This window comes from Elgaria multicarinata, chromosome 6 (assembly GCF_023053635.1).
Source record: "Elgaria multicarinata webbii isolate HBS135686 ecotype San Diego chromosome 6, rElgMul1.1.pri, whole genome shotgun sequence".
In the NCBI taxonomy this organism is placed as follows: domain Eukaryota; kingdom Metazoa; phylum Chordata; class Lepidosauria; order Squamata; family Anguidae; genus Elgaria; species Elgaria multicarinata.
In genome coordinates, this window is record NC_086176.1 from 85,543,036 (window position 1) to 85,568,050 (window position 25,015).

The 25,015-nt window shown below is 39.4% G+C and overlaps 1 protein-coding gene across 7 annotated transcripts in view; it reads right to left on the minus strand.

The window, feature by feature from the left end:
• The window catches only part of AP3B1 (adaptor related protein complex 3 subunit beta 1), a 354,279-nt gene that overhangs the window by 48,072 nt on the left and 281,192 nt on the right, over nt 1-25,015 (minus strand). For 6 of the 7 annotated variants that reach the window (XM_063127965.1, XM_063127964.1, XM_063127967.1 and 3 more), the window contains 4 exons: nt 21,740-21,890; nt 19,273-19,441; nt 10,218-10,293; nt 8,687-8,793 (listed from right to left, as the gene is read on the minus strand). In XM_063127965.1, the coding sequence (XP_062984035.1) occupies nt 8,687-8,793; nt 10,218-10,293; nt 19,273-19,441; nt 21,740-21,890 (503 nt within the window). The remainder of the gene's footprint in view (nt 1-8,686; nt 8,794-10,217; nt 10,294-19,272; nt 19,442-21,739; nt 21,891-25,015) is intronic. The other variant, XM_063127966.1, reaches the window with a different exon arrangement.

Below are 25,015 nucleotides of genomic sequence, written 5' to 3' on the forward strand. Positions count from 1 at the left end.
GTACATGAAGTTCCCAAAATAACTTCATCGTTTAATCTCTGGCAAAAAAAAGTATAAGAAGTGTGACCTATTCAAAAATAGTGTTTCCATATATGCAATATTTCAAACTCGTTTCTTAAATATGAAAAATGGTTAGTCTGCAGTAAACTGGAACATGTTTTAGGAAAAGCGAAGTCAGACAGGCTTCCCAACGAAGAAATTTGAAGGGGGACAAAAGTATTAAAATACATTAAAGTTCTGACATAAGGAAAGATAAACTTGTATGAACATTAAAGCAATTAGACTCTGCATGATTAGGACTAGCTCAGTAGCTATAGAGATGAGAAACTAATGTTAGGTTAAAGAAGGACAAATGGGAGTGCACATGAAAAAAATGTTCTTATTCTTATGATCAGTTTCCTGAAAGTATCTTGAAGGTTTCATCTATTATTTTATTTCATTTAGATTGTGTTTTACTACATGTCTGTATGACATGAAAGAGGTGTTGTATTAGATAAGCAGTCATTGCATAGATTAGTATGTTGCAGCAAAACACAAACTTCCCTATGATTCACCTGAAGTGTGGTCCTTGTATCAGGCCAAGAGCTGCTAAGTCATTCCCCTTGCTACAAAAGTTTGGAACTCTCAGACACAGTAATCACTTTAAGAACCAAGAGATGCTTGGCTTCTGTAGCAAAATAAGAGCTTTTTCTATTGCAACACTGAGATTGTGGAACTCCCTCCCTAGAGATGTTGAGTTGGCCTCCTTTTTTTTAAGCTTTAAACAAGCTGCTAAGACATTTTTATTTTGATGAGCTTTCAGTGACAGGGTTCACATGATTGCCTGAACTCATTGTGGATTATTTAAGCCACAATGCCCATGGATGCCGTCCTGAAAATTCAAGATGCAACTTGTGCTCAGTTTTAAAAAAGAATAAAAGATACAGTAGGCATGTAGTACCTTGTGTAATGGAGTGATATAATCATCTCTGCATACAAACCCTATAGGAAGGACAAGCATTATGAGTTGGTACTTCTATTCGTCAAAGAAGATATAGTGTCCAACAAACTGGCAATTTCAAAAGAGGTAGACTCCTCCCCAGAATCACTGTGGGTAACCAGGCCTCAAAAGCAATTTAGTACTGGGGACACATATCATATACCCCTTTCATACCACTTTCATAGTGCAATATCCTACTTGGTGTAGGTTAAGCCCCTGTCACACTTTCCATTTAGAGCTGGCTGAAAGTGTCAAGAAGCATGTGGATGGAGTGATCCAGTAGACATGGTTTACTTGGAATTTTGATAAAGAGGAACCAGTACTTCACATGATTTAGAAGCTATACTTCTATTAATGCAGCCCAAAATAGCATTTGCCTTTCTTGCAGCCATATCGCACTGTTGGCTCATATTCAGCTTGTGATCTACAACAATTCCAAGATCTTTCTCGTTTGTAGTATTGCTGGGCATATTCTAAGAGTGGCAAATTTTTATTATTTGTGCTTTATTTTATTATACCCAATCAACCAGTTTTAAGCTCTATGTGTCCCACAACATCATCTGATATCTGAGATAACTTTCTGACAATCTTTGTCTCAACATATACTTAGAGTTCAGTATGTTTGATTGTCTTACCAACATTTTCTGCATGAAATTCAGTGTTTTTATAAGCATTATAAATATATATGATCCATATTCTTTTGTGTGTTTTTATTTTTGCTTCTGTACTTTTCAGACCCCAAGATGAAACGTATTCAATTAAATGGTCCACAAAAGAGAAAACTTCAGCACTTATTGAGAATGTCTTGCCAGCTAAGCAATGGAACGGCCAAGGAGGCACCATTATCAGGCTGTGCTTAGGGCAACAGCTGGCCTTAATCCATCCCTGAATGAGGTGATCCAAGTTTTCTGACAATACCAAGTTATTTATTTATTTATTTATTACATTTTTATACCGCCCAATAGCCGAAGCTCTCTTAGGGTGATTGTGATTGTGATTGACAGCATCCACTTCACAAAAAGTGATTGTGAAGAGCTGAAAAACTATCTCTTAGCTGGGGTATGGGTATTAAAATGGTGAATGCAGTTCATTGTAAAGGGATGCACCTTTGGGCAAAAAAATCCTAATTTCACATATATGTTGATGGGTCTGAGCTGGTGGAAATTGACTGAGAAAGACACCTTGATGTTGTAGTGGATAGCTCAATGTAACATTGACCTGGTGTGTGACTAGTGTGAAAAAGGCAAATCCATGTTAGGGATCATTAGGAAAAGAATTGAAAATAAAGCTGCCAATACCATAATGCCTTTGTACAAATCTATGGTGCAACCAGAATACTGAGTACAATCCTGGTGACCATATCTCAAAAAATATATTATAGAGCTGGAAAAGATTCAGAAAAAGGCAATTAAAATGATCCACGGGCTAGAGCATCTCCCCTATGAGAAAGGGATACTACATTTTTTTTTTTGGCTTTTTAGCTGTGATAGTGGTGTATAAACACGCACAATGTGGAAAAAATGAAAGGACAGTATAAGGAGGGTCAGATCAGAGGGCAGCCGGTTCTCTAGTTCAACGCTTGAACATTCTGGCAACAGAAAAAAATGTTTTGAGGGTAAGGCAAACAAAGGTCAGTTGAAGCAAGTGGTTCAAAGGGTTTGGACATTAGGGCAATCAAAATGACAGAAGTTAGGAACTGGTTCGGAAACCTGAGGATATAGATTCTTAAGCTGACGAACCATGTTGTCTGGGCCACCATGTTCCGATTAGGATGACTATCTGATCCATCCTTTCGAATCTTTGCCAGTATTTTTGTGATGAGTGGGATAGGAGGGAAAGCTATAGAGGAACTGAATACCATCAATACAAAAGGGCATCTCCCAGAGAGGAGCAATTCATGCTTGCTCTGCTGCAGAAGAGGTCGCATTGGGTATTTTCATTGGTGGTGAAGAGGTCAATCTGTGGTGGATGCCGTCAATGAAAAAGACTGTGTACTATCGAGTGGTGTAATATCATTCATGTGAAGTTCTTTCCACTTGGTTTAAGACATTGGCTAATTTGTTGTCTGTCTCTGTTAGGTGGTTTGCAAGCATGTTTAGACCTTGGGTGATGAGCAAGTCCCAGAGATCTATCTAGAGTGAGCCATAGGAGAATTCTTGACCTGTACCTCCTTGTTTATATACCACACTGTGGCAGTGTTGTCTGTAGCGATCTGCACAATGCTGTTGTAAACAATTGCTTTGAAGGCAATTAACGCCTTCTGAACAGCCAGCAGTTCAAGCTTATTGGTGTGATATATTTTTGCCAGCCAGAATGGATGGAAATAAGCACGCTTAAGTTCTATGGAGGGAAACCAGTCTCCTTCCTGGAGAAGGGGCAGTATGGTGGTCAGGGTCACGATTTGGAACTTTGAAGGAATTACGGACTTAATACTAGAATAGGCCGAACGCCATCATCTTTTTTCTCTACCCTAAAATACCATGATATGAAATGGAACCCTTGATTGATTTGTTTGGACCTTTGCTGGAGCAATGTGGTGAGCAGGAGTAGGGATTGTAACCCTTGGTGGGCTGAAGGGGTGGTAAATGGCATTCAATCATGTTCCAGTATATCATGATGGGGGAAAAAACATTTGGTAGTAGTGATGGTGCTATATAAATAAATAATAATAATAATAATAATAATGATGGACCACCAGTCCTCGTAATACCTCCTTAACTGGATGTCAAAAGGCAGGGAATTGGTACCCTCAGATTTTGGTGGATCAAAGATGCTATTTCTACCTGTCACCTTACTTTCAATGCAATTGTTGTCTGCATTGAATCAAAGGAACAAGTGTTTAGACTGCTGAAATACCAACTTGTAAAAGGAACTATCAGTGGACGGGTAAGCCAACTGATGCTGGCATTAAAACATTCCAATTCCTTCTTATTATCTGGCAGATATTTGAGCAGAGAGGCAGTCTTCCACCATTAGAACAACTGGTAGCAGGCCATACATGTTTGGTAATTTGCAATGCAGAAAGTGCAGGGGTGGAAAACCCTTTTCATCTTATCATGTCTAGTCTGCACCCTTCCTAGTCAGTCACAACACAGTGAAGTTTCAAGGATGCCTTGTTGGGGCCAGTCTCAACATGATGAATGTTGGGGCTGGCTGCTGAAAGAGAAAGGCACAATCCTTGTGCTGGACATGTTAGAAGTTCTCCATCCATTTAGACATTGGTGGTGCAGAGGAAGGCTTTTTCTAGGAATCCCTTGCCACATTGAGAAAAGAAGGGAGGACAGTTAATGCAACAGGACCCATGGTCTCAGTCTGAACGAAGTTCATTACTGAGTCATCAATTGTGGTATCTACTCACTGGACATCTAGTCCTAAGGACGTGGCCATACGATTAGTTGTTTGGTGGTATAGGGATGATTCTCCTCTGTAGGTGATGGCAGTGAATAACCCTTAACTGCTTTGTCTGGAGAAGAAGCTGAGGAAAAGACTGGCTCAGATTCAGATAAACCTGACTAATAGTTGTCCTCCAACTATCTGTATTGGTTGTTCCAGTGTTTTTTCCAGAGTAATAGTACAAGGCACATGAGATGATCACTGGATAGTCATGGTTCAAATGACAAGAACTGGTGTCCATGATATCTCAAGAGTTGAGACTATCGGGCAGCTGGGAGTTCTGTGGGTAGGATGGCTAACAGTTGCAACATCTGTGCTGGGGTTCCTGATACTGGAGGTTTGGTTAGACTTGCCATGGTGGAGTGAGGCGTGCCTGCAAAGAAGCCGGCCCATACCATAGAGACCTTCTCAATAAGTCAAGGAGGATATGGTTCAAAGTATCATGGCTGTCTGTAGCATCTCAGTGTGATTCCCTCATTGGTGACCTTCTGTCCAAAGAACAAGATGGAGAGCGAGTGTATAGGCCGTGTTGTAAGGTTCTCATCAGGATGATCCCCAATCACCTACATCGGTCAGAGTATCTGAATTAGTAGGAGTGAGTCCCTTCTGGAATCTGGTGAACAACTGTACCATGGAGAAAGCGCATGGGCCTCTACACAAGGCAGTTGTCCAAGAATGACAAAGGGGAGGAATCTCTTATTTCTCCTTCTGAAGTAGAGCCAGCAGTACAAGTCTCATTTAGGGATACTGGGGACACCTGTGGAAGATTTTGCATCAATTTAACATGGTGATAGAAAAGGTTCCTGCTGGGAGACTGCCAGCTTGCCACAGGAGTTGGTGAACCCAATTTGTCAGCTTCATTTTCTTTTTCTTTTACAGTCCAGATATTGTATCAGTATGCTTGAACTTTGCCCTTTTGGAATGGGGTGATGCAGTGTCAGCAGGTGACTAGGTCTCTGGCACTGTACCCCTGTTGGTATTGTGTTGGCAATCAGAACTGATGGTTGGGCTGGAGTCAGCAAGGATGGTACCAAGGCTGATGACACGACAGGCACTGAGGGGGACAGCATTATGTGCAATCTTGACTGTCTTACTGGGTCTGTCGATTGCAGGTCACACTACCACAGCACAGCATGAAGGTGGGAAATGGAGTTACACTGTGGTTGTTTAGTAAATCTTTGCCAATGTGCACACAACTCGACCACATACCCTTCACCCAAACAGAACAGGCAGAGATTGTGACCATCTGTTAGGGGTAGTTTACTCCCTCAGTCTGCACATTTATGGAAAGGGCCCCAAAGGGCCATAGGCCATTGAAGAGGCCCATGGAGACCATGTGAAAGAGGAAGGAAATGCTAAAACTGTTTGAAGGAGCAAAAACAACAACACAAAATAAGAAAAAGATAAATAGGAAGAAAAAAATGAAGACGACCTAGCTCAATCTCCCTTCACCCCCAAAACCAGTGATTTAGCAGGGGAAAGCTCTTAAAGACACTGCAGCTAAGGCAGTGAAAGAGAAACTGAGGGGAAAGGTGGGAGTGCCATCTTCTAGACTTGAATGGAGGTGGGGGTGGACTTCCCACCAAAACATCTTAGGTCCAGGAGGCTATGGACAGGCACAGAACCCATATCTATGATACACAGAAGCCATGAAGGAGAAGATTGTGATTCTTACCCATAAAACCCCAAATGGGTAGGGCAGGGATATCTGAAGGACCACCTGCTTTCATATGTGCTTTATGATAGTCATCTGAGGCTCTGTTCTATGCCCCCTCCCCCAATAAATGAGGTTAGGCTTGTGGAAACAGGGCCTTTTCTGTGGCAGCATCCCAAAGGAATTGCCTTTCGATGAGCAGTGAAGATGATTTATTCAATGTTGCTGTCCTTCAACTGGCAGTATGGGCTGATTAGTGCTGTTGTTGTTGTGCTGCCCTGGTTTCAAGATTTTAAGGTTGTGTTTTAAGTTCTGTGATTTACAAGTGTCTTAAATTTTGTACTATACACTAGTTTGAGTCTCAAATGGTCTGAAAAGCTTTTTAGAAATATTTTAATAAATAAAATTTTAAAATGTTAATATTTCTGTCTTGGGAGGTGTTGGGCTCTCTCTGTCAGGGATGCTGTATTTGCAAGATTCCTGTATTAAGCAAGGGGTTAGAAACCTGAACTTTCCTTGCAACTTTAAAATTCAATCATTCTATGATTCTCTGACTCTGGAGCAAGCTCCCAAACACTAAAAATAGTAGGTTCACCTCTCCTCCTATGCAATCAGGCAAGTGTTAGAACATTGATTACTTTCCTTTCTATTTAGTATGAGGATAAAATATCAAAAGTTTTTAAATGATTCTGAGGTGGTACTTACCAGGTACTATATAATTCCTATGAAGAATTAGGAGTGACAGGCATATATTCTCTCTGGCTACATGAATACCGTATGCATTACACAGACTCCAATGGGAGACCTTTTCTCTTCTATACTGATTGGACTTTAGCTCTTGGCACTCTTATTACAGTCCCTATCACATATGGTGTAAACAAGATATATTACATTGGTGCGGCAGGTCAATACTATGGACTTGCATGGGTAAAACTACCGTACTGTACATGGCCAAAAAATACTCAGCACACAAACCTCAAAGCTAAATAAGATTAATACAAACCATTAGATAAATGATGTATTCACAATGGCCTTGGTTGCTTCCAGACAAGTTGCTTTCTCATCTACTTTTACTGTATCAGTTTAGACTTGTCTGGCAATTGTATCCTACCTTAGTAATGCTGCCTCACATACCACTAATTTTGAAGGTTTGTGTTTGAATCTAAGTAACAGTTTGGGCTAAAAAATTTAAGGATTAAAACCATATGTAGTAAGCTATTGCTTCCATCCACTATTATATATATAAAAGATTTATTAAAATTGGTAGGGAGGGAAGAGCTGGCTGGTCCAGGGAGGTGATTAATGCCTTCTTCTTAGAGGGCATGGTCCTGGACGGCCTGAAAGAGGCCACGGTAAAACTAGTCCTCAAGAAACCCTCCCTGGACCCTGAAGATCTCAACAACATTGCCAGTGGCAAATATTCCTTTCCTTAGCAAGTCCCTTTAGTGGGTGGTTCTTTTGTCCATACTGAGGGTGCTCAGCCTATTCTGGGTGAGGTCGCAAAGTAGCAGGTTCGTAGATTGGGGGTTCTCCTGGAGCCATCTTTGTCAGTTGAGGCTCAGGTGGCTTTAGTGGCGTGGAATGCCTTCAACCAGCTTTGGCTGGTAGCACAGCTATGCCACTATCTGGAAAGAGACAACCTGGATTCAGTACTATATGCTCTGGTAACCTCCAGGTTAGATTACAGGTTAGATTACTGCAAGCTCTCTACATGGGGCTGTGTTTGAAGACAGTTTGGAAACTACAGCTAGTGCAAAATGCAGTGATCAGAAGGTCTGAACATATAACATCAATTCTGGCCTGCTTGTACTGCTGCCTATACATCTCTGAGAACAATTTAAAAGTGCTGCTTTTGGCCTATAAAGTCTTATATGAATTGGGACCAAAATATCTGATGAAACATCTCTAATTAATATGAATCTACCCGTACACTGTGATCAACATCTGAGGCCCTCTTCAAAGGGCCTCCGATGAAGGATGATTAGAAGATCGCAATAAATTATAGGGCTTTTTCAGTGGTGCCCCCGCAGCACAACTGTGGAAAGCACTCCCCAGTGAACCTGCTTGATGCCAACACTGTCATCTTGTAGTGTCAGATCAAGATTTTCTTCTAGTATACAGACACTACAGAAGAATGATAATTAGTTGCTTAAGAGCTGGCATAGGATATTATGGGGGGGAAATCTAAAAACCTAAATTAGACCTTTTTTCTCTTAAAATGAGGCTGTTCAAGAATACGTTTGGTAAGAAACAAATATGTTTCTGTGCTACTAGTTTATACAATTAGGACATTTATCCAGAATTTTGTGAACCGCCCAGAGAGCTTCGGCTATTGGGCAGTATAGAAATGTAATAAATAAATAAATAAATAAATAAAAATTTGTAAGTGGTTAAGATTTTAGTAGTCAAGCTTTTGGGTGGGCTAAAAGTTAGCAAAGTGATTAGCAAAAGAGTAATGCTTATTATATTAACATTATCATGTAGGCACAAAGTTTTTAAAATCATCCACAATATATTGTTCCCAATGTTTGCTTTACATTTACATTTTAAAAAGTGAGGAGGTTTGAATGGCTTGTAAGCTAATTATGGATCAAGATGCAAGTGCACTTTAAAAGAGAATAAGCTAGAAAAATAAACTATCCCATAAAAAAAATACTTACATCAATGACAGAAGAAGTTGATAAATTTAAACCTTGTAGATCAGCAGCTAAAGTTGGAGAGAGAATAGTTGGCTTGGGAAGTGCTATCGGAGCTGTTGTAGGATTAACTGCAAGAAAAAAAAATAGAGAATAGTTAAATAACTGAAATACAACTAGTTTAAGTCATTATAAGAATAGGGTTATGATTCTGTGGTATCTTACATTCAAACATTTCAAACATTAGACTAACATTTGTATACTGTACACTCCCCCAATGTTTAATAAAACAGGGAACAAAATACTTTGTAATAGGGATACAAAAATCCCTCAAACTGAAAGTAAACTATGGGAAATTAATGTTCATTTATTATTTTTCAATGCCAGGATTCTGTACTTTGCTTTGCTGCATGGCTATAGAATAAAATATTTTTGATAGCTTAGAAATAAAAGTGGAAGTCTCAGATATTTGCAAAACCTATAGGCTTGGATTCATACATTGCCCTTGCTGGCAGAATGCCATGAGCGGAGTTCCACTCAGGGAACAGTCTGCTGGCAGAAGTGGGGGAGGCAACTCTGCAGCCCTCTGAAAATCTGCTTGGGAGGGTTGGAACAGTGTGGAAGATGGCTATGGGAGCTGCAAGGGGAGGGGGAAATTGGCAAAAGTTATTCTCTCCCCACCCAACCCCGCATATATACACTTTGGCTAGCAGGAACCCTCCACTCAATGATGGATGGAAGGAGCCCTTCCGTTCATGGAAAGCTAAGCTTGCATCCAACCCATAATTTTAAAAATCTCATCCGTAGCTTTGATGCTTTTGAATTCTGTTTGTATTTGAGGCTAGTAAATATTTCCATACTACTAATCAGACAGGATTTACATTAAAAATACACACGTACAATACAGTCTTTCTGAATGATTTCCAGATATGCTTGGTAGTAGCCACTGGTTGTGCAACGAGTAGTTAGTGCTTCATAAAGGAACAGTTGCTTCTGATTTGGGACAGTTCAGCAGAGCTCCCTTCTGTGAGCTCTGCTGTCCCACTTTGTTCTGGAAACAAGCATTTATGCTCATTTCAGGTTGCTTTACCACCCACAAGCTCCCCATTGCACTAGCAGTGGTTCCCACCACCACATGCAGAGCATAGGATACTTCCCTGTATGTCCAGTTGCTACCTTCACTTAGGAAGCTATTCATTTATTAAAAGATACATTTAAATATAAAATGTATAACAGTATTACAATGAGCTGATGACTGTATTTGATATAGACTGAAAACTCTTAAGAGTGATTCTCATATTTAATATGAAATTGTTCAGAAAGAATAGTTTATTTTTAAAAAATATATGTGTGAAGATCTTGTACAATTTGACAAATGCATAGTTAACGTGCATGTATACATATTCAACTATACATACACACACACACACACACATACATATATATATATATATAAAACAGTATTCCTTCAAGACTTTCAGAATTTAATTCAATTGACTTAACTTTCAGGGACATAAAAATATCATGTGAAGGGGCAAATATCTGAAGTACTTACAGTCATCCAGATCTAAGAGCGACACATCTTGTTTAGCAGGAGCGCTTTTCTCTTGCAAAGTTTTCTCTTCTTTCTGCTAAAAGCATATAAATATTTGATGCTTTTTATCATTGAGTAAAAATATTTCCCATGTTTTTATATCTAAAAGACTCTACTCACTGGGCTCAATGTTCGTAAGAACCATACAGTAAGAATTCACAAAAAGAATCCTGCAAACCTTTTCAACACAATTGCTCTGAAGTTATCTGCCTGAACCAGAAATACAATGATCTTGTGACACCGACATTATGTCATAGTTTGAGGTTCTGCTGCAACAGCAGGTCAGTGTCCTGCTCTAAGCACTTAGTTGTGCTATCAGCTTATGTTTTAGTTTTAAAAAGCATTTTTGATAGCTTTGATATAGTTTACGAGAGAGCAGCTTTTCACACTGGGATTCAGCAGCCTTTTCTTTCCTACAATCCTGAAGTCCTGAGTTAACTTCAGGCTTTCCTCGGCAGCTCCTTGGGGTCTTCCCACCTGGTGCTTTCAAAATGTCTAAGACTACAACTCCTATCATCTCCAGCCAGTGTATCCAATGGCCATGCTGGCTGGAGTGATGGGAGATATAATCCAACACATCTGGAAGGCATCAGGTTGGGATAGGCTGGACTGCTTCTTTTGTGTTCGGACATGTGAACAAATCAACTGAGAGCTAATGCCAGATGAGAATAGGGATAAGGCCTAGGTATCTTTAAAAGACTCTGAATTGAGACTTCTCATTAATCAAACATTCAACACATTTTAGAGTGACTGAAAGACCTGAGAAACGGAGGTCTTTGAAAAAGGAAAGAAAACGAGTTTATATAGACCATTCTACAAACGTGTGTAAGGAGAGCAATAAACCAAGAATCATGATTTGTTACCCAGGTATAATATCACCAAATAATTGCATTGACTCCACTACTGGCTATTGAGAAGCTGCCTGAAAAAGGAAGGTTTTCAAGTGACAGCAGAACACTGGTGGAGAGGAAACCTTGGTAGGACGTTCTACATACTGGGTTGGATCCAGAGAAGAGCAAGCAGATCTCCTCTTGCACAACAGGACTTTATTGATTCCTCCTTCCTACTCGGTAGGACTGCCCTGTGCAAATGGAAAGGCCTTTCTGCTTATGCAAAACACCTTTGGATCCAAACCACTGGTTACCAAAACAGAAAAGATCCTCTCATATATTGCTACCAACCCTGCCTAAGAAGGCACAAACAGCGGGGGCCTGTTTTAGAGAGTGGGAAGGCTCAAATGGCAGAAAGGCTAGCCTTTAGGTAACTAGGCCCCAAGCCACAGTGGTTAAAAAAGGTAGTATCAAGGACCTTAAATTGTGCTTGGAAATGGACAAGCAGGGAGTGCAGCTGATATGTATAGCATGCTTTACAATCTACAGTAGGGTTTCCAATCCCTATTGTAGATTGGCATTATTTTCTTTCTACAAATGGGAACTGAATTTGCAACATACTGGACTGGCACAAGATCACTCAGTGCATTTAAAACTTGAGAGAATATATAAACCCACACTGATACCCTCCATTTACAGATAGTTTAATTGAAATTAAATTTTAAAAATGGATCTCTTTGTTCTTTTCTTAAAATTACAATTCACATAAAAATAAATGTGTTTCCTCCTTAAAGAAGAGAATGGAGTCCAAAGCTGAATGCTAAACAAAGAAGTTAAGCCATATTCCCTCAAACATTTCTCCATTTGCAATTCATCTTGATAATAGAGACAGAACCTGGGTAAATGCATATAGGACTTGAAGCAGGAGATTTCTCTTGCTCAATGCATAATTCATGTGCTCCGCCTGCAAAGTGTGTAAAATGAGAATTTCACACCGCAGCATGAGCCATGGAACTGCAGAGAAGAGGAAGATGAAATCATATTTTACTGTGCGAATTCTGTTTCTCACCCTTCCAATATTTATACAAAACCATCATTGACAAACTAAATGCACTGACTGATCACCTACTGTTTCCATTGTGTTAGCAGTTGAAAAGAGATCAGGCAGAAAGATAGACAATTTGTTTTTATATATATTTTTAAATAGTGGATCAGGTTTTTAACAGCTGAGTGACTGTGTTATGCTGTATGGGAGGCCAACAGTAACTGATTTTAAAATCCCACTGCAGAGGGTCTTATTTACTCATGCATCATGCTCAAATCTGAATTTCATTTTTAACAGTATGTGATTATGTATCTGAACATCTCAGTATTTTGTCTTTTCAAATGCTTTTTTTTAAAGGGACCCCTTGCTGCGTTTTAGTTGTACACAACAGCAGTTTGAGAGTTGCATTTCTATGTGTACCAAACTATGGTCGTTATCAGGGGATGTTTTACATCTGTTTGCAAAAATAAATATATATCTGGAAGTCTAAAACTATTGATACAATAGGTCTTCATCTTAATATTTGATTTATAGGTCAAATTCAACATGATTTTGTTTTTATAAACATGAAAAGTTCCATAATACTCCTCTATTCAAAGGTACTTGCATTTGGTATAAAATAATAAACTCTAACAGAAACTCATATTGAAAACAGCAATTTCCATTTTAAATTGACAGAAAGCAGAAATAGTCAAGATTGTTCTGCAAGTTCAGGATGTTTAGAAATTGCATTTATGACATACACCTAATCGTAGGTTGAATAACCCATAGTGGACTATTGTTTCATGCGAACAGCCCCACTGAATCAATGGAATGCTCCCAGGAAAGTGTGCATAGGGTTTCAGCCTAAAACTACTTCACAACAAAATGCTTCAGGATTGCAGCCATTTTATTCATGAAGTAAACACTAAATCATATAGTAAACTGCAAAATGATATATACTTCTTTTGGCAAGCCAAAGAGTGATTATATTATTTATTTATTGTGTTGGATCTAAAGGAAAACATGCCTAATGGGTCAGGTAGACCTGATTCCCCTGCTGAGCAGGACCCTACTAAATGGGGTGGGCTATGGTGAGGCGGGATCCCCAAAAATCAAACAGAGGGAAGTTGTGCTCTAGCTATGGGTGCGGTATATAAATGTAATAAATAAAGGTATCTCTGCATGATTTTCAGGGATCCCCCTTCTCCACAGCCCACCCCATTCAATAGGATCCCCTGAACCTCCAGGAAGCCTTTCCAGCTGCCAGGGAGAGGAGGAATGGGGAAATCAGCTTCATCAATCCATCACATGCACTTTTTCTATATCCAACCCATTGGGTTCCCCCACCACCACCAGTATGAATCAGAGGAAGTCACAGAGGACTTAATACCTCCAAGGGATAAAGTGACAAATAGGCACAAGATGCATCTACATTAAGTTTTTTTTCTTGAATGTACTTAGATATATACAGTCCCGATAACATTTGGTGCCCAAATGGCTGTGCCACACAACTGAAAGGTTTTCATGCCTTTAATGTTTCAGAAGATGCTGGAACACTGCTCTGACCACAGAGGGTTGGTTCACACTAGTCATTGCTCCCATAAAAATATTACTACATTAGGCAGCCAACTGCATTGCTTGTCCATATCAAGATAGCCATGACTGCTCACTCCAAGACTGATCTCCGGTCACACATACACCAAAGTCAGATGTGGGGGGAGAATCACATTGGCATCATTTAGTACATTTCACTTCTAGAAATGTTGTGCAAACCAACACAAAGGCGAAAATCTAAAATTCAAGAGGGAACATGCATTGGGAGTGCTGAAATGTAGAACTACAAAACAAAATTCTATGTTTGGATAATACAGCTATATTACGTTTATTTCCAGTAACGCCTATGGAAATATACACACAACTTTAAAGTACATTATGTTAATATCAGATAGGCATCTGACTATTTAAGTGCCTAACAAATTGATCTAGAATAATAGTCTAAATAAGCTTTTCAGATATAGAATTCAAGTTTAATCCTAACATTAAATTCTACTGTAATTCACAAACACAAAGCCATTTTAGACGGTTTCCTCCTCCTTTCCTTTCTTTGTTGTCTACCACTCCTCCCCATCCACACTCCACTTTAGATCAATACAAGCCATTGGCTCCATTCAGACAACACGCTAAACCATGCTGCATAACTGCAAAATTGTTAATTGAATGCATTAAGGTTAATATATTGTGGGTCACAACCACCAGTTGCAGTGGAAGAGCTAGGTAATTTTAGATCCTGGACCTAATGGCCCCTACTTTAGAATGCCATGTTCAGTTGTAAAGCACACAAGTAAGTTTTCTCACCTTTCTTCCCATGACCACCATCCTATGCGTTACAACTGTTTCTACATCCCTGACATGCTACAGCAATAAAAACAAAGCAGAAAATCTCTTTTTCTCTCATGATAAAAAATAAATACTATGAGCATGTGTAGTTTTCTACTTAAATCATGGCACTATCATGACTATATGAGCAGAACAGAGTTTGCTTCTGCTGCCCTGATGCTGAATACATTAACTTGAGAATAAGTACCATTTTGCTGTAGAAAAGGATAATATATGTGTAAAGTAAAAATAATAAAATAGGCACCTGATGCCCATCAACCCACCCTACTATAACATCTTGGGGAAAAAGCAACCAAGCAAGCTGTGGAAATAGCACTGGGGCAGTTGTCCTCATCACCTACTTCTCTCTGAATCTGGGGTCTTGGACTCTGGGCCTAAAGTCCACCCATACGTGTACTGCTGACCAGCTGCAGGACAATGTAAATCGACTGTAAACTCTATAGATTAGACTTTAGCTATTTCCTAGTCACAATTATAAACAGCAACACATAATTTGCACTTTTATCACTAGAACTAAAGTACTTATGAAGGAATGATAATGAACACACATTTGGTACAAAAGAGCGAGAATTCTCAAATTCTCTCTTGCAGCCAGTCATGGCTGGATTAACCAGCCCTTCCTCTCGTAGGCCCCACTAGTTAGCCCGGTTCCACAGCTTTCAAATAAAACAGAGCACATCTGTAGTCCTTGCAGAACCTGATACAATACAAAATGTTCAGCTACAATTCTGTCCAATTGTCTTGTGAGAAACTACTACCTTTCAGTGTGTTTAGCCAAATTAGTCACAGTTGTGACTGACAATTTATGAGCAGTATTAGTCATAGAGATAAGTGCAGAGTGAGCATTCTTCAGGGATCTCTTGCTTCATTTTGAACCCATTTTTAGTCCATCATCATAGAGCAGCAATTACTGTCCATAGAAAACAAGTGAGAAATCCAGAAGCATATCTAGCACAAAATAGGTAGCAGCAGGAAGTTCTTATTCTTTCTAGCCCAGGTCTTATGCCATGGAATTTTTAATTTTTTTTTTTTTTACTGAGGTTTTAAAAAATCACCTGAAAATACAAATGAAGTCCAACATTATGCCCATATTTCTGGGAAGGAGAGAGTAGAGTATGACACCCCTGCAGCATAGTCCAGTGTTACCATTCAATTGGCTAGTTGTTAAATGCTTTTAGGGAAATGCAATTAAAGCGGTGGTTGTGAAGTTAAGGATTACACAGCAACCTGACCTTTAAAGCCTTAAATGGTTTGGGACCAAATTATTTGAAAGACTGCTTTCATCTATATCGGTCTGACCACACTTTAAGAACAGCAAGAGAGGCCCTTCACATTTGCCCACCTGTGAGGGCTGTTAGACTGGTGTCCACACAAGATAGGGCCTTTTCCACAGTGGCCCCACACCTCTTGAACACGTTGCCTTTGGGGGTTTGCCAGGTTTATAAGAAGGCCCTGCTTTAATCTGGCCTTCCTCTGATTATGTGTTATCAAACTAGGTTGTAGCTGCCACTGTCTGCTGAAATTTTTATTTTATGCTGGTTTTTGCTGTTTTCAAGAACATTTTAGAAGGGGTGAGTTTAAATGGAGCCCTTGGGTAAAATCCCTCAGAGGAGATACGAGTTCCGCCTCTTCCCCTTTCTCCTCCTCAGAACAAGTGGATCTGAGAGCTTGCACAGCAGAGTATGGCTAAGGAACTCATGAAGCACAATTAACGGAGGAAGAGTTAGAGATATTTAAAAAAAAGGCAAAATGACCTAACTCATTGTCTGGATAGCACTTTTCCTGGTTCACCAATTTTTAAAATATCCCCTTCGGTGCAAGTGATAGCAACCTTTAGAAAATCCCCGGAAGAATCTAAGATTTTAAACTTAGCTATGGTTGAGCACCACCTTGTATACCCCCAAACAAATGGTGGCATTAAAGACAGTAGTTCTTACTTTTTCTAGCTTCAGTCTTGAATGTTAAACTTTAAAGTTTTTAACATTTAAAACACAGGTACAAAAAGAGAATTGGGTGAAGGACCGAATCACCCCTCACCAGGCCCTCCAGTGGGCTAGGCCACTGACCATCCCTCTCCCTCATTTTGCCTTTCTCCATGTTAAGAGAGGCACAGAGAAAGACATTTGGCTGGCAGGCACTGGACAAATGCCTGCCTTTGTGCAGCATATATCACTCCCACGGGGGCAGTGTGTGCCATGTGAAGCCAGTTGGTTAGCGCCAGGAAGAGAAAACGGTTCTTCTCAATACCAGACAAGTTCCCCCACTGCCCACAGTTATTTCTGATTGGAGATAATAGCAGGGGTTCCTCCAGGAGGTTGGTATTGAGGCCAAGCCCCATCCCATGGAGGAACCACAGGAGTCTCTGGAGGCCAGATGCAGAACCTCCCTGGGCTGGAGTAGGCCCCGGGGCCCAAAGGGTCTGCATCCCTGATCTAAAAAAACAAAACAAAAAACACTGTGATTGCAAATCCCAAGGTAAATGCAGTTCATTATCCCTATATTGTAGACTGGAAGAATTTCTGGCTGCGAAATAATTGTGTATGTCAGCCCTACATAGTAGTTCACACTGAATACTAACAGGTCAACAAACAGAGCAAGTAATTTACAAGAAACCTGAGATTCCCCATTCCTGATTTAGATTTTTCAACAGCATAAGCCAAAGCTCAAATGTTTGCACCCTGACTAAAATAATACCCAGAGAAAGCATTCTTAATGGGCTGTATAAAAATGCTGTTTTACCCATAAGAAAGCCCTATTGAGTTCTGTAGATCTTACTTTCAAGTAAAGCACAACAACTTTGCCATTACTTTCAAGTACAGAACTAAAGCTTTTGAATCTGAGTACAAGGTGCCTTTATGCAGTTTATTCCCACCAACCATGACAGCAGGTGTCTTGTTTTTAACTGGCCATAAAATACAACCTTCAGTATTTGAGAGTCAGCCACAGCTGAGCTTTTATAAGCATGGTTGCAATGTCTATCATTTGGCAGTAATTAAGCATACCACAACCTTTCAAGATAACAACTATTATTTCCATTTATATATGTCAGATACTCTTCAGCAACACATGTTTAGTTTCCATCCATAGTTCTCTTCCTATATATATATATGCCAGAAGCCCACAAATTTTGGTTGACCTTCGTATTATTCATGGCTGCCACAATCCTTCCTCCCCAAGTTCTCTGGTGGATGTAGAAGACTCAGCAGGCTTTGGAGGCATTCAAAAGCAGCTGAGATGATTCCCACTGTGTCAAGTGTCTGCAAAGTCCAGCACAAAGTGTACGAATGACTGTGCCCTTTTGCAAATTCTATTGGAATTGAGTGAGGGGAAGACCCCCTCATATCATACGGATTAGGCAGTACTTCAGTCAGTGATGGCACCCTGCCACTGAATTTGTGGAATCTTGAGCACTCCACAGGACATTGGAATCTCAACTCCTCCCATTTCCATTTATGGCTAACTGCAACCTTCAGTATCAGAGGCAGTAAACCTGTATACACCAGTTGTTGGGGAACATGGGTGGAAGGGTCCTGTTGCACCATATCCTGCTTGTGGTTCCCTGATTGACAGATGGTTGGCCACTGTGTGAACAGAGTGCTGGACTAGATGAAGGGAAAAAGGAAAGGAACCTCTTGTGCAAGCACTGAGTCATTACTGACTCTTGGAGGGACGCCAGCTTTCGCTGACGTTTTCTTGGCAGGCCTTATAGCGGGGTGGTTTGCCGTTGCCTTCCCCGGCTGATATTACCTTTCCCCCAGCTAACTGGGTACTCATTTTACCGACCTCAGGAGGATGGAAGGCTGAGTCGACCCGAGCCGGCTGCCTGAAACCAGCTTCCTCTGGGATCGAACTCAGGCCATGGGGAGAGTTTCAGCTGCAGAAACTGCTACTTTACCGCTCTGTGCCACACGAGGCTCAATGGACTAGTTGAACCTTATATGATTAATACTATTTCTTAACATTTATTACTATGAGTCCCAAACACATTTTATACCTGTTTATGTTTTTTAAGTATCTCAACATGTGATCCCTAGCTCCTTTAACTCCACAGCCACAAATGCTTCCATATAATGCAGGTCTTCAGTCCCCTGCCCAGTCCTACTTCTCCACTACTGCCAAAACCTCAACGTGGTGTCAATATTTAATTAAATGTATACATACCACACAAAATGTGCAGATTAAGTCCAAATTGTGTTTGTACAAATAAGAGTAAATACTATGATTACTAATTTAAAGTTAATTTTCAGGGATACTAACATTACAACATACAAACTATCAATTTTTACATGATTATTTTCTTTGACTTCCAAAGGTTCTATCAAACACAACCTCCTAAGAATAATATGAATCTAAACATAAATTTCCAGATAATGGTTATACAGATATGTAGTTGAACAGCAACATGAATAACCTAGTATTATAATAAGGTTTTTTTACAATGACATTCTTAACACTTCACATCCATTTCTTTCCAATGAAAAAGGCTTCTATAATTTCTTTTACTTTACAACACACATTTAATATAACAGAAACTGAGAAATATTCCATTAGTGTATTCTACAGTGGTTAATAATTGGCTATAAACAGTCTCCTCCTTCTACGATTGCAAAGTAACAGCATATTAATTTTCATTAACTTCCAATTAATGTTTTGCAAAGAACTTGCAACTCAAAAATAAAGAATTCAGACATATAGCACATTATGAGAAGCCCTAAAGGTAATGCAAATACAACTGCAAGAACATATTTCAGTTGAGATATACCTTTGGAGAAAGAGCAGCACGTGATGTTTTTCTAGCTTCCAAATTACTTTCAGAGTCAGTTTCTGAGCTAGAGTCGGAAGAGCTTTCCTCAGCTGAACTAGATTCTGAGTCTGAAGAACCTCGTGGTTTTTTACACTTCACTTTGTTTTCTTCTGTCCCTTCAGAGTTACTAAATATAAAATAAATGTATAAGAAACTCCACAGAAAATTATGCAATCTATAAACTAAGCTAAATAAAGATGTAGGAAGTTACATAGCCTTGCCACATTTTTAACAGCATTTCCAAAAAAAATCAGAACTCTGAGAATGTGTTTACTAGTAATCCTACAAATAAATGGCCCACAGTGAGGCTTGGTTCATACATCGCCAACTATGGCTCAGCTCTTGGGAACTGCTGGGAACTCGAAGGCTTCCTCCATTCCCTCACACATGTTGATTCTCTCCTCCATATTTTGTTGCACAGCAGCCAGTTTGCAGTGATGGTTTGAACGCAATTCCCAATGAGGGCCTATGAATATGTTTAATGAATAGTTTACAAATTTGCTAGTACTAGTGTAAAAGCTCATGTCATCATGGGTGCTAGTAGTCTGAGGGTGAAACATTATGCGAGTCCTCCCAGAAGCAGTACGGAGGTTACTTTCCTTCAACATAATTTTGGCCGTTGTCTCCTCACATCCGTAGCTGTTGAACAACATTCCCTTCTCCCTGTCAGGCCTCAAGCCCACCTCTTCCCCCATGTTTTAAAAACGGCTTTTCCTAGGGCCACTTCTTTTACCCCTCTGCCACCTCAGAGCATTCGCCTCCACCTACACCACCATCCCTGCCACCAATATGGCTACTCTGAGACTGGGCTCAATTTGCAAAGCCCAAGTCCCTCTCTCTGTACCTCCCTTTGTGTTTTTCTTCCTGCGCGGCACAGAACTAGAAGGGAACTGTGGTTCTCTGACCCCCTCAGGCTCCTGGCCAGTACATGGGAGCACACTCTTTGGCTATTAAAACTCAAGCTTGAACCTTTTTGAACTTTCAAAATTTTCTGCATGTCGACGCTGCTCAAGTGTCAGTTGGGTTTTTTTTAAGAAAATGAGCAGAATTGGTATGGTAGATTTCTAGTAATAAGTGTTACATTAACGTATTCTTATATAGATTCCTAAGAAGAATGTTTTTCGAAGCAAAGAACAACTCCCCGGGAGAAAGGCAGGATCTAACTTAAATAAAAAAATAAACATTTACACATAACAGCAATTCCAGAAAAATGCAAATCTATAACACATTTCCTTAACTGGAAATGGTAACTGTATGCGTTTCTTCCTCAAATTCCATCTCTATCCCATTCCCAATCCACCCCACTGCTTCATGACACACTTAAAAAGCAGGATTAGTTCCAGAAATGATTCAGTGGAAACCGAATATTCCTTCAGTAACACAAAACTATTCCAGATATATGCAATTTGTAATTTGAAGATATGATTTTTCAGGGCAAACTTATTTCATTACTCAGTTTTGATAGGTAATCATTGTTTACCTTACTGCTTAAGAGTTTCAGATGTTAACCTAATGAAAAAAATTTACTGGTAACTAGCTTTTTAACTTTGCAATGATGAAAAGCCTGTATTAATTTAACCTACAGATTTCATTTGTTCTGAACAGGAAAAACAATATAAATCACTTTTAAAATCATTAAATCCTGACTTAAATTAATAAAGTCATAATTAGGGCATTATGCTGTGTTTGTTATGGAAGTGGCAGGGCGAGCTGCTTTAATTACTGTCTGTAATAAAAGGAGCAGAGTGCGTACTGCGCCCCAATCAGCGCTGTCAGCCACGACTGAGCTGAGCTGCAAACTCATCAAGTGAGCTGGCAGCAGGCTACAGAGTAAAAGGGCGATCATGTCTGCAGAGGCCACTTGCTAACAGAAGTGGAAGAAACAGATTCAGACAATCCAAGGTATTAGCCCCAATTACTTAAAATTTTAATGATATTTTAATACATGTTAACTCTGTTGGTAATAGGCAATCTTAAAAAGCCCTAACACTTAAGCAGCTTCTGACCGTCTCCCTTCACGGCCCTTGCCTCCAATGTCTGGATCATAATCCTTTAATATAACATTATTTAGGGAAAAATCAATTGCCTTAGTTACATAATGGCAGAATATAGAAGGATTTTAATTTTAGCCCTCAGCAAAATTGCTGTATAAGGTAATTAAGTGTTTCACGAAGTGGCATGATAACTGTTCAGCTTCCCAAGGTTATGCTAATACACTCTGCTCATCACCTAAATATTCAACAAAAGTTAAATAAAAAAGAATTATTCAACTTACATGCAAGATATACAATCTGAAAATACAGAAATGCCTAGCATCTTTCCATAATGAATGTTGTTATGATGAACAATGAATGAATTTATTGCATAGACTCTGAAGCTTCAATGTTCCAATTTACTGTCTATCATAATCAAAGTACATACATACCTCTGTAAAGCTGTAGTCCCTTTTCTTGAGACTCCCCTTTTGGCCTTTGATTTTCTATTATTCTCATCTTCAGCAGAAGAACTCTCACTACTTTCCTCACTGCTGTCCTCTTGTCCTTCCTTTTTAACTTCTTCACTATCAGATTCACTTTCTAGAATGAAAAAAGCCTTATACTTGTAAACAATTGACGCAAATAACTTATAATGTTAAAGTCACTTGATGTTGAAATACCCTGACAAAATCCATGTGGTAAAATTGTGAAGGCTGAACACTTATTTTTTGTTTTGTTTTTCTTAACTCTACAATAATACATTTCTTAAAATTCAGACACTTGCTGCGCTGGTTTCTGGCCATCATGCTGGGGTGGGGGTGGAGGGAAGAAAGAAATCAGACATGACCTCCTATGTCCTCTACTCTCACTCCTCTGCTCTAACATAGTATCATCTTCAATATTTAAGTATTTAATCTATTCTTGAACACACATCTAGTGATGACAATTTAATCAGGAATTTAAACAAGTTATTCAGTTTCTAATCGGCTGGAAAGTGTTTCTAATATCTAACTTGAAGGTACACTTTCCCAGTTTCAGTCCATTGCTTTTAGTTATAACCCTTAATAATCTTTAGCATTTTTTCTCTTGTGCCCTCAGTGTTCAGGGGAGCAGCCCAACTGGTTTTAAAATATGTCCTTTCTATATCTATACGTATGTGTGTCTGCTTCATTAGATTCAAACGCTGCACTGGAGGACCCAGATTGACAACAAGGCAAAATGAACAGTTAAGGAAAGAATTATACGGCATACACATTTTAAATCCTCTCATGACATATTTTAAATAGGATTCCCAATTTCATAGTTTTTTGAGTTTTAGGAAAATATTGTAGTGTATATTACTTTTCTATAATTCACCACAAGAAAGGAATTTCAGGTGCAACATGACTTACATATAACCAGAATAAAAGCTTTAGGAAGAATAAATGAAAGTAATCCGGACCCACACAAGTAAAGAATTCTACCAAATTGACTCTGTTCAGATGACACGCTAAGCACTTTGAGCCCTTCAAGCAAAATATTATGACTTAGCATTATGGCTTACTGTGTCGTATGAACCATGACTTAGCGTGTTGTGCAGCTCTAACCATGGGGGCTACATAACCACAGTTTAAACACACTCACTAACCATTTGCTGCAAAAAAGCTTAGCGGCATAGCCAAGGCTTATCGTGTTGTCTGAACAGGCCCACTGCACAATAATAATAATAATAATAATAATAATAATAATTTATTTATTTATTTGTTACCCGCCTCTTCCTCCAGATCGAGGCGGGGTACAACATAAATGCCATAAAATACATATAATTAAAACATTTAAAGCTATTACATTAAAAGCAGCACATTATTAAAAGGCATCTTAAAATTCAACTGGGTAAGCAAACAGAAACACATACCTAGAGACCTAAAACATTCTACTTTAGCAAGAATTAAAGATTTTAAAAAGCATATCTTAATATTACCACTTCCAACCCTGTGAGGTAGGGCAGGCTGCAAGACCCCTTTTATTGTACATTTAGGAGGTAGGGCTGCCTCCACCCATGGAATCAATAGCAAACAGCTTGAACAGATGAGAATCCAGACTTATGGATTGTACCTAGGCAGAAGGATAGAGCCCTCTTCCAGAGTTTCTTTTAATTTAACCAAGTTAACATGCAGGCCAAGTAGTCCAGCATATAAAACCAATCTCAAGGCTAGGCAAACTAACTGAATCAAGTAAAGTTTCCAACTGAATATATTTATTGAAGAACCAAGCAGAGAGATATTCAGAAATGATTAGCTGCTTTTAAAATAAAACGAAACATAGAATTAACTAATTAAGACTTTGTTGTTCAGGAACCTAAATCCTAAGAATAACTTACCAAAGAAACTTGCGCCAGGGATGGCAGCACTCAGGACTGGAAGAATATAATCTTAACTCTTATTTTATTTAAATTATTTTTAGGTTTAATCAGTTGCTCAAAGTTGAAGAAGGATTTCACAAGCAATGTATTCTGGGGGGCGGGGGCAACTCCCAGAGAGGTTCTGGAAATTCAAACTGACCAATACATACCCTGAAGTGACCTTAATCATGCACCTTTTAGGTGATTCCTACATGTACCTAAGGCTAAGTCATAAGGGGGGAAGGGCCTCAGATGTGGAGTAATGCAAAGTTTTGATATCCTACAGATGTCTGTCACCCTTCAGCATGTCCTTTGTTAAGAGACACAGGCTGTTCAAGGATAACAATGGCAAATCATGGGTTAATTAAAGCACTGGTTTTAATGTAATTGGTTTTATGTATTTTATGTTGTTTTTAATTGTGTTGTACCCCGCCTTGATCCAGAGGGAGAGGCGGGTAACAAATAAATAAATCATCATCATCATCATCATCATCATCATCATCATCATCATCCCATGATTTTAGCAAATGCCAGACATATTCCAAAGCCTTTCTTATCAGGATTGGGTTGGTGGCTATGTGACATCCGAACTATAGGTTAATTGCAGTTAGAGAGCCAGTGTGGTGTAGTGGCTAAAGTGTTGGACTGGGAGTCGGGAGATCTGGGTTCTAGTCCCCACTCAGCCATGGAAGCTCACTGGGTGACTTTGGGCCAGTCTCAGCCCAACCAACCTCACAGGGTTGTTGTGAGGATAGAAATGGAGAGGAGGATTATGTACACCGCCTTGGGTTTATTGGAGGAAAAAAGGCGGGATATAAATGCAGTAGAAAATAAATGAATTGCATGTTAAATGACCTACAGTTAACCTAACTACTAATTGAAGGTGAACTATGGGTTGTTTAACCCATGATTAGCCAATAGTGTCTGGCAACTCCTGATCACCCCAATCACGGTTTGAATATTCAAAATGGCTGTCAAATTACCATTTGCCACTGTTTTGTGCAAACTGGGGCATATTCTAGAAGGGAGGAGGGGAAATACCCATAAATTTGCAGTTTGACGATTTCTACTATTAATCTATTCCTTTTATTCTGTTTGTTATCTATATAACCAACACTAAACTTTGAGGCTACTATCTCATAAATAAGCATAATAATTTTCTGCGTATTTTAAAAGAGTCAAATACTGAGAGTTGGTGTGGTGAACGTAGGACTATGGAGGCTATGGTTAAAATGAAACTCACCGGATGACCTTGGGACAATCACCATCTCTCATCCTAACCCACTTTACAGGATTGTTGCGAGGAAACCAGTATATCCCTCTGAGCTCTTTGAAGAAAGGCTGA